The following is a 9578-nucleotide window of genomic DNA, read 5'->3' as shown; positions in this document are numbered from 1 at the left end:
AACAAAATGTAATAAAGCAGATGTTGACAGTACTGTGTGTTTTTAGGGATGCATGTGTGTGTGTGTGTGTGTGTGTGTGTGTACGTACCCTCCCCATCTCCTCCACCCAGCTCTCCTCTTATGCCGATCTATGTTTCAGTGTTTGAGGAGTCAACAGTAGAGTTCCTGTTCATGGTTTAAAAATAACTTAAGGACTAAAATTCCTCGCCCCCCTGGTCTCATCCTTTCTTAATTCCGCTTTCCTAACCTCTCTCTCTCTCTCTGCTTGTTTTTCTTTCCCCCTTTCTTCTGTTTTGGAACAGACTGTGCACACACACACACACACACACACACACACACACACACACACACACACACACACACACACACACACACTCACATAGAACAGAGTTATAAACATCCACATTTCTACTTTGTGCAGAAGAGCCTGTGTTTAAAAGAAAAACAGCCATTTTAAGAGAGAAATCGCTTGTCAAGGCCAAAGCAGAGATGAGAATAAAACTTATAATTCCGCAACATATCAGTGCAGCTTCATCTTTATCCTTGAGAGAACGAAAAGTTAATTAAAAAAAAAACCATCATGGAACTATCCTCCGAAGTGTGTATCCTCTGAATTGAGACACAACCATAAACTCTAACGATGTCATTATAATTAATTTCCTTGGAAAGCCAAAAACAGAAAGAACCTCCTCCCCACAGCAAGTCACAATAATATCTGAAGGGAAACTTAATATCTGAAGGGAACTTCAAATGTTTTGTTGTATGAACATTAATAAATCTGCACACGTGAAAGCTGTGGATATTTAATACAAAGGAAATCAGGATCTATGAATTCAGGATGTGGGGAAAGATTAAAAAGAGACTCTGGATCTCTCAGGAAAGTCAGAGTAAACAATGATCACATCTGCCCCCCCCCCCCCTAATGGTTCTGGTTCTAATCCCGTCACAAAGTGTTGACGTAACAAAGACACCTGCTCCCTCCGATCTGAGAGTTTTTATGAGACCTGAAGAAGCTTTGACGATTTGACCTGTTGGAGATTTGTCTCCTCGACAGGAAACTTCAGATTTGTAGAAATCTCACAGAGGTGTTGTTTCCTGACGGAGCTCTTGTTCGTGTTTGTGTGGGTTTGTGTGTGTGTGTGTGTGTGTGTGTGTGTGTGTGTGTGTGTGTGTGTGTGTGTGTGTGTGTGTGTGTGTGTGTGTGTGTGTGTGTTTGTGTGTGTTTGTGTGTGTTTGTGTGGGAGTTGTCTCGGCAGGTGTGGCAGAGGCTTTTTCCTGAACAAACACTCCACACCTGTCTCCCTCTGCACGTGCACTGCACCCATGCATGAACACACTCTTCCTCTCACAGACACACAAAGCTCTGAACAGAGAAACACTCTTGTTCCGCTGCCCTCACACCTCCATCCTGTTCTCCCAGTACGTTCTCCTGACTCTGGCTCCATGCACCAGTCTGTCCCTCTTATTCACAGACTGGTTTTCAAAAGGTTTGATCCGTTTCCCCCCCGTCTCCCTCCGATGTTTAACAGGAGTGACGGGGAGGTTTTCCAGTGAACTCCTGAAGCAGACCTGTGTCACCAGCTCCAGAATGTGAAGGTCAGCGCTCGGGGTGAAGCTCCCAGAGTCGGAGTCCAGGATCCAGAGCAGCGGATGAATGCCTCCTCTCTGGTGTGTTGGAAAAAAAACGCACACATGTTTGTTTATTATGTCTGGGATGGAAGCCACCGGGACCAAAGTGGAAAGGACACATTCTTTGATGAGTCAATGGAACTTAAATATGAAAACAACAAAAACATTTCACACACACACACACAAACACACATTCAGTTCCCCTGTTTACACGGGCCTGTTACATCACCTCCGTCCAGCACAGAGAGAGAGGGATTGTGTGGGAAGAGGATGGAGGTTTGGTAAATACATAATTCTGTGTGGCTCTCTGTGTGTGTCTGTGTGTTATAAGACATATTATGGGTTAGGGTTAGTGTGTATGGTGAGTATATGGGGTGTGCTGCTGATATGTAAACGTGAGTGTACTTGCAATGGGGGCGTATACATGTGTATGTACATGTAAGTACAGATAATCATATATAAAAACATTTCTTCACTTGAGTATTTCCAGTTTATTCTACTTTATTCCTTTAAAAGATGCAGTGGCTCAACTTTAAAATAATCAAAGTAAATGTGTGGCTTTTTATTCAGCAATTACTGAGTTAATCCCACGATAGTTTGATAGTTAGAATTACACAATGACTTTAATACAACAAACATAATATGATTTTTCCTCTAAAAGGGTCATTAGGGTGAACCAACTTAATTTGAATGAAAAAGGTTCAGAGATCAAATTCATTCATTTTAACTATTCTAACCTTTTTTTGTTACTTCCATTCTACTTAATAGTTACGTAAATAAAACCCAATAAGTTTATATAATGCAAAATATTGTTTAACCTATAAAAACCAACGGCTGAAAGCTGCTTTAATATACAAGACAGGTGGTTTGTTTCTATTCCAAAGTGTTTATCTTATACTCTCACTATTTATTTGTCTCTGTTGCTGTAACACCTGCATCCGAAGTTCACTCAAGCCTCAGCTTTAAGTAAAGGATGTGAGTTTATCCTCCCTTCTGTGTGTGTGTGTGTGTGTGTGTGTGTGTGTGTGTGTGTGTGTGTGTGTGTGTGTGTTTCTGCACAGCCTATGAACACACAACTCTAAATACAGGTCGTTTGGTTCAGTGCTGGAGATGATTTATAGAGGATGAAGAGGACGGGGGGGTGCTATCTTCCTCGTTGGTACAAATGACTGCAGGCGTAACTCGGTCTAATCACATGTTTTGGTTCGAACTACTTGAGAAATCTGTATTTAACCGTCTCACACAGAGAATGAACGTGTGTCAGTGAACAGTGAGAAGTATGAAATCCTTTCCTGTGTGTGTGATCCAGGTATTACTCGTGTTGTGGGGACAACAAGCAAGTCCACATCAGTGTGTGTGTGAGTGTGTGTGTCTGTGATAGTGTGTGTGTTAGCCTCCAGCTCAGATACTGAGAAGGCCAGTTTCCTGTGGGGATGACAGGAAGATTATTGGATGGTTCTCACCACCGCTCTGGACTCTTCAATGAAAACCTTGAACCCAAAAAATGTATTATTGTGTCTGTGTGTGTGTGTGTGTGTGTGGTGGGAACCTCTGAGTAGCAGAAGGAATGTGGGGGTTACAGACAGGATATGGAAGGAGGAGATTATCATAATCATTTCCAACATGGCGATCACTCCCTCGTGTCGCTGAGGCCGACGTGTACTTGTACTTCGTGTGTCCAGCTCTTGTCTCGGAGTATTTGTGTAAAGTCGCAGTTGGCCGCCTGCAGTATTAATGTAGCGCGCAGCAGCAGCTGAGTATATTGACTTTACTTTTCACAAAGCAGCGGCCGGACAGACGTGTGCGTGTGAAAAGAACTTTAAAGCATCAAAAATATTATTTTCACCCGAACATAAATAAATAAACACCCGGGTTCTCTGTGGAATGTAGTAATTCTGAATTTTTATGAATGACTGCATTCATGCCTGGCCACGCCCCCTCCCTCCCGCCGCCCTGCAGCTGTCAGTGGAGCATCGAGCCCCGCCCCGCCGCAGACCACGCCCCCTCCGAGACACCTAGGCCGCTCGCCTGCCTCCTGATTGGTTAGAGGCGCTCCGGAGTGGGCGGGGCCGGGCTAAACAGCACGGGGCTGGTATAAAGCGGAGGAGAATTTGATCGATGGGAGTTCAGAATGATGGAGGACGAGTGACGCGTCGCAGGATTTAATCTGAGAGGACGTTTGTCTCTGAGCTGCCGCAGGATTTATCTTTTTTTTATATATTTTCCCTGGTGATTTAAAAGAGCTGCTCACGCTTTCTCTTCTCCTATGTGACTGGGCTGCCAGCATGGGGACACTGCTGCTATCTGCTGTCCTGCAACTGGTCGCACTGGGTCTGGTGAGTGCGACTCTCTGCTGCTGCACGTAAACACTGAGGAATCAGGACTCACGTGTCCGGGCTGGAACTGGAGCTGAAGCGGATTCCAGCTTCTGTCGTCTGGTTCCATTTCACACGAACTAATCCCAGTCTTTCAAAGTAACGCTATGAGGAAATCTCACTATAATAAGTATATGATAAGTAGTGTGTGTGTGTGTGTGTGTGTTATACATACTGTAAAGCATGTTTATTCCTTTTTTCATTTTTCTTTTTATGTTATGTTTATGTTGTTTTTTTTACTTGTGAAGCACTATGTTACTTTGTTGAAAGATGCTGCATCAATATATATATATGTATATGTTTTTATATGTGTGTGTGTGTTTGTGTAGTCCTGTCCAGTTCTTTTTTTAATGATATGTTTTTGTTATTTTAAGTCATAACTCCATGATAATAAGTGGATAGGGTTTTAACCACTTAGGGTTTCTGCCCTTAATGCAGAGACATGGCCACTGTGAGTGTTATACTATTAGAAACCATTATAAGTTATTGGAATATTATTATTATTTGTTATTAGACGTGTGGATGATTCATGTATTTTAAAATTCAAGTTGGTGGAGTTGGTCTCATCCATTTTATAAACAGGTTGGTCGTTGAATATCTATAATCATCAAATGTCGTAAAACAAAAGTGCGACACCTCCTTCTGAAAAGTATTAATAATATAAGTAATACATCTTAGTTGTACTGCTCTTTTAAAAAAGACTCAAAGACTCTTAACATCAGTTAAAACAGAGAAATCCAATAAGAGTAAATAACTGGAAGTTCAGGACGGACTCACTGCAGTCTATAAATACCTACAGGAATATTATGGGACTTTTACATGGGGATGTATCAAGTACCAGGTTACACCCCAAACACAAGGCTAAAAATGGAAAGTTATTGTCACTGTGTTGTGTGATGTCACTTCCAACCTTCATACACACCCACAGCCGCCAACTGTCAGCGGCACCGGGGGGGGCACGGCCGTCAGGAAGGGACGGATCCCGTTGGGGGATCGGACTGTGGACAGTCAGGCTGATCAGCTCCCTGTGATGGGAGCTGTGGAAAGGCCCTGGTGTGTGTGTGTGTGTGTGTGTGTGTGTGTGTGTGTGTGTGTGTGTGTGTGTGTGTGTGTGTGTGTGTGTGTGTGTGTGTGTGTGTGTGTGTGTGTGTGTGTGGAGACAGAGAGGGTGAGAAACAAAGGATGGGGGGGAGATTTTGGGTCAGAGAAGGTCCCTTTCATCCCTGCTCATCCGGCGACTGCCGAGCGGAAGGCGACAGAGGGTCACAGATATCCCTGAGGGTCCGGGGACAGAGCCTGGGATTCAGCTGATGCTCCAGCCACACACACACTCTGAGGAATTTCTATGATCTGTGTAACATGAGTCAAACTATTGTCCTGCTCGGTCCCAGTGTGACTTCCCCTCACAGGAGTATGTCAGTGCAAGGAAAGTTGTTTTTCAACATGGCTGTTTTCTGTGTGTCCCCTCCTGCAGGTGAGCGCAGGCTGCCCGGTGGTCTGCGAGTGTCCGGCGGGACCCCCATCCTGTCCCCCAGGGGTCAGCTCGGTGCCGGACGGCTGCGGCTGCTGCAAGGTGTGCGCCGCCCAGCTCAACCAGGATTGCCACGAAGGACGGCCCTGCGACCACCACAAGGGCCTGGAGTGCAACTACGGCAATGATGTAGGCCGCACCCACGGCATCTGCAGGGGTGCGTACACAGCAGAGGTGTCGGGGGGGCCGGGTCCCAGCAGGGAGGAGTCAAATGAGTCTTTCTGGGTTTAGACCGGGCCCAGAGTTTGAGGCTTCAGCTCGGGGTTGAGTGAGGGAATGTGTGACTTCAGGGTGGGGGGTGGGGGTGGGGGGACCTGGCTTCCGAGCCAAGCGGCTGGAGTCTCTCTTTGATAGGAGCCTGAGGTTTGAAGCCTGTGCCACGTTGGGAAAACAGAGCACCTTCATGAGCTGCGACTGAAACCCGGCCAACTCCGGGATTTATATAAGTAGTCCAATGTGTACACAAACAGCCCCGGCGAAACACACAAACATACACACACACAGAGGTATTTTTATATGTGTGTTTATTTGGGGGTGTTTCTATATAGAGGGGGGGTATCCGGGGTGTTGCATGGGGAGTTCCACTGAGGGAGCGAAAGGGGAAGGACATTGTAAACAAGTCAAAATTCCGCTGATCTAAGAATAGAGCTTGCTTCATAAATCTGGAGATAGTGTGACTCTGCGTCGCACTTCTATTCAGATCAAAGATGTATTTCTATGTGAGCTTCTTCTCGTTCTCTTCCCTTTTCATCAGCGTCAGAGTTTTCCTTTTCGTTCTGTGAAGTTTTCTGACCGTCTCGTGTGTCTTTCTGATTCCACCAGCTAAGGCCGAGGGCCGCTCCTGCGAATACAACGGGCGGATCTATCAAAACGGCGAGAACTTCCGCGCCGGCTGCAAACACCAGTGCACCTGCATCGACGGAGCGGTGGGCTGCGTGCCCCTGTGCCCCAGCCACGTGCCCCTGGCGTCCCCCTCCTGTCCGGCCCCTCAGCTGGTCAAGGTGCCCGGCCAGTGCTGCCTCAGCATCGACTGCCACAAGGGAACCGCCGTCGTGCCCCCGGCGCACAGACGACCCAAACCTCCGGTCTACCCGCCTTACCCCTTCATCCCCTACCCGGCCTACCCCTTCCCCAAGTCGTACCCCAAACCCTACCGGAAGCTGTACCCCTACAAGCCCAAGAAGGAGAAGGACACCATGGGCAACGAGCTGGTGGAGGTGGGGCGCAAGTGGGACAAGCCACGTGGAAACAAGCACCTGGCGGGTGAGAGAGGGAGCCGCCGTGTCGCCGCCTCAGAGCGCCGTCTGTTTCCTCCACGCAGTAAAGCATCATGTTTATGTTTTAACCATTTTAGCCCTCTGACGCACAAACAGCCTCACTGTGAGCCTTGCCCTCTGCATCAGTGCGTGTGTGTGTGTGTGTGTGTGTGTGTGTCAGCATTTATGTGAGGCTTGTTTTCCACTGGCTCCTTGCACACCAGAGGTACACCCTCTCCCTCACACTGCCCTCACACAGCACATACCTCTGTCACCCTCTCTGTAATCACCCTCTCTATGCGTCAGTGTTGCCTGTTCACTGAATGGCGCCTGTGTGCTTTGCGTCTCTGCTTCTCCCCTCTCTCTCCCGGCGGCCCTTCCCCTCCATCCTGCTTCACCTCGGCCGATGTCGCCGCTCGTTTTTTCGCGCCCTCAGATATTTTGCGTAGTCAGGTGGTTGTTGTCTCACGTCTCCTCGCTTGTCTCACCTCTCCCCAGCGTGGAGGCAGATGGGCGACCAGTGTGTGGTTCAGACGACTTCCTGGTCCCAGTGTTCCCGGAGCTGTGGGATGGGCGTGTCCTCTCGCGTTACCAATGACAATGCCCGCTGTAAGCTGATCAAGGAGACGCGCCTGTGCAACATCCGGCCCTGCAGCTCCATGTCCATCCCTGTCAAGGTGAGGAATGTGTCCAGTGCTTTTAAGATGGGGATGGATTACAACGTTTCCTCTAATGGCCCGCAACTATGTCGTCCAGCCAACATGCTAAATGGAATCAGGAAAGGATTTCTCTCAACGGGTCAGATTGGTATTAATATCATGGCATGTGTGTACCCCCCCGGCCCGGAATCTCTCTGTGGCCGGAGCCTTTTTCTGGTTCATCCCGTCTATTCAGGGTTCTGTTGCTGTGTGAGCCGAGCTGATTGGGACCAGGTTTCCTCTCATGCAGCCTCCTGCTTCCCCCACTGCCAACCAGTTTGTCATTGTCAAGTTGTTTTCCAGCCGCTCACCTGTACAGACAACACCACAAACGTTAGTCCTACATCGGCATTAAATGCTAGAACCTTTTAGCGATGGAGGACCAGCCCTCCTGTGGTTTGTCTGCGGGGGTGCGGTGCTCTCTCCCACGCTGACCCGGCGGCTGTCAGCTGCACTCAGTGGCCCCCTGCTGTGCGATGTGAAGAGCCCTCGCCCACTCTGTTGCTCCTCCACATTTCGAACACAACACCTTCAGAGACACTCATGAGGCTGAAGGGTTTGTTATGCACCTGTTTCCCCGGCTCTCGCCCGCTGTTAGCCGAGCAGCTGTGGGTGTTAATGTGCATCAGTGTCAGTCCCCAGCTATTGTTGGCATGCTCCTCTCTCTGCTGCCATGACCTTTAGTTTGTTTACTGCCGCCTCTGCACTTAACTGCCTCTAACTTTGATTAAAGTCTCAGAGTTGGAGTAGTGGGTTATCTCATGTTGTGGTGTGTGCAGCTCCGATTCCACGCACAAGCAAACTTTCAGTGAAAAGCAGCGTTCTGATAAATCTGAAACGAGTTTCCACCAGGAGGCTGATGTTTGTGTTCCTGAGTGAAATGTCTGACTTTACTCTTTCTTCTACAGAAAGGAAGAAAGTGCTCTCGTACCCACAAGGCCCCGGAGCCCCACCGCCTGTCCTACGCCGGCTGCCGGACCACTCGTCTGTACCGGCCCAACTACTGCGGCGTGTGCCGGGACGGCCGCTGCTGCTCGCCCCGCCGCACGCGCACCGCCAGCGTGGCGTTCACCTGCCCCGACGGCGAGCGCTTCAACCGCTCCGTCATGTTCATCCAGTCCTGCAAGTGCAGCGACGAATGCAACCATCTCAATGAGGCCGCCATGCCGCCACAGCGATGGCTCTACGGAGACACACACAAGTTCATCGACTAGTGGTACCACCCCCCCACCCCACCCCCCCAACCCCAACCTACATTCCCTCACAACAACAAAAAAGACTTTGACTCCCCCATAGGTTAGAATAGATGTCCTTAGTAGGGAAGGACTGGGGAGCCGCAGGGTGCGACTCCGACCTGGAAACGAGAAGTGACTGACTCCTGCTTTAGTGTAGATGAAAAGTAGTTTCTGGCCTGAACACAATCTGTCACACTAACAAAACCTTTGGGGAAACATGGAGGCAACCGGCCGCCATGCTGCTGCCACGCTGCACCAACTGTCCTCTGAACTCTGAGACTTTAGTTGGGGACGATGGAGCTGAACACACACAGAGCACGTCTCAGATACTGATCAACAGGGATCGACGGCGCTTTGAAGCCAAATATATGTTTGTATTTATTGTTGATGACACAGTGGCCTGCCACCGAGGGGGGGGCAGCGCTGCTATGTTTGGGATCTGAGAGGAACAGAACAGCTGAGAGCTGTCAGCCAGGACACGGGGAGACGAGGACTTGACCCCAGAGGTCGCATCAGGGGTCGCAGCAGACAAACAGACGGATCTGCAGATGGATGACGAAGGCTTCAGGAGAAGATGTGGAACATCGCGGCAAAGAGACAGAGTTGAGCCCGACGGGTGACGGCTCCGAACGCATTAGAGCGGAATATGTCAACGGTTGTTTACACAGCTGAGCTCATCCCCTTGCCTTTCCTTCACAAGACACAGAGACATTTAACGAGCACGAGAGGAACGAGCCGGGGATTCTGGCGTCGAGAAGTCGAACCGCTTAATTCTGTGCAAATTACAATCCTGCCTCCGACGGGCAGTGAGAGGGAAGCGGCCGCTCTCTGGTCTGCTATAAAAATAAAATGAG

At 49.0% G+C, this 9578-nt stretch overlaps 1 protein-coding gene across 1 annotated transcript; it reads left to right on the top strand.

Annotated features, from left to right (window-relative positions):
* Window positions 1-3550: 3550 nt before the first annotated feature.
* si:ch211-106h11.3 (CCN family member 1) lies at window positions 3551-8703 on the top strand. Its single transcript, XM_061090731.1, has 6 exons — window positions 3551-3671; window positions 3871-3965; window positions 5479-5692; window positions 6358-6798; window positions 7290-7468; window positions 8398-8703. The coding sequence occupies exons 1-6, from the start codon at window positions 3551-3553 to the stop codon at window positions 8701-8703; spliced, it is 1356 nt and encodes a 451-aa protein (XP_060946714.1).
* Window positions 8704-9578: the final 875 nt, after the last annotated feature.

This window comes from Limanda limanda, chromosome 17, assembly GCF_963576545.1.
Source record: "Limanda limanda chromosome 17, fLimLim1.1, whole genome shotgun sequence".
NCBI lineage: Eukaryota > Metazoa > Chordata > Actinopteri > Pleuronectiformes > Pleuronectidae > Limanda > Limanda limanda.
Note: the sequence above shows the minus strand (reverse complement) of the source record. Positions and strands in the feature narration are given on the sequence as shown.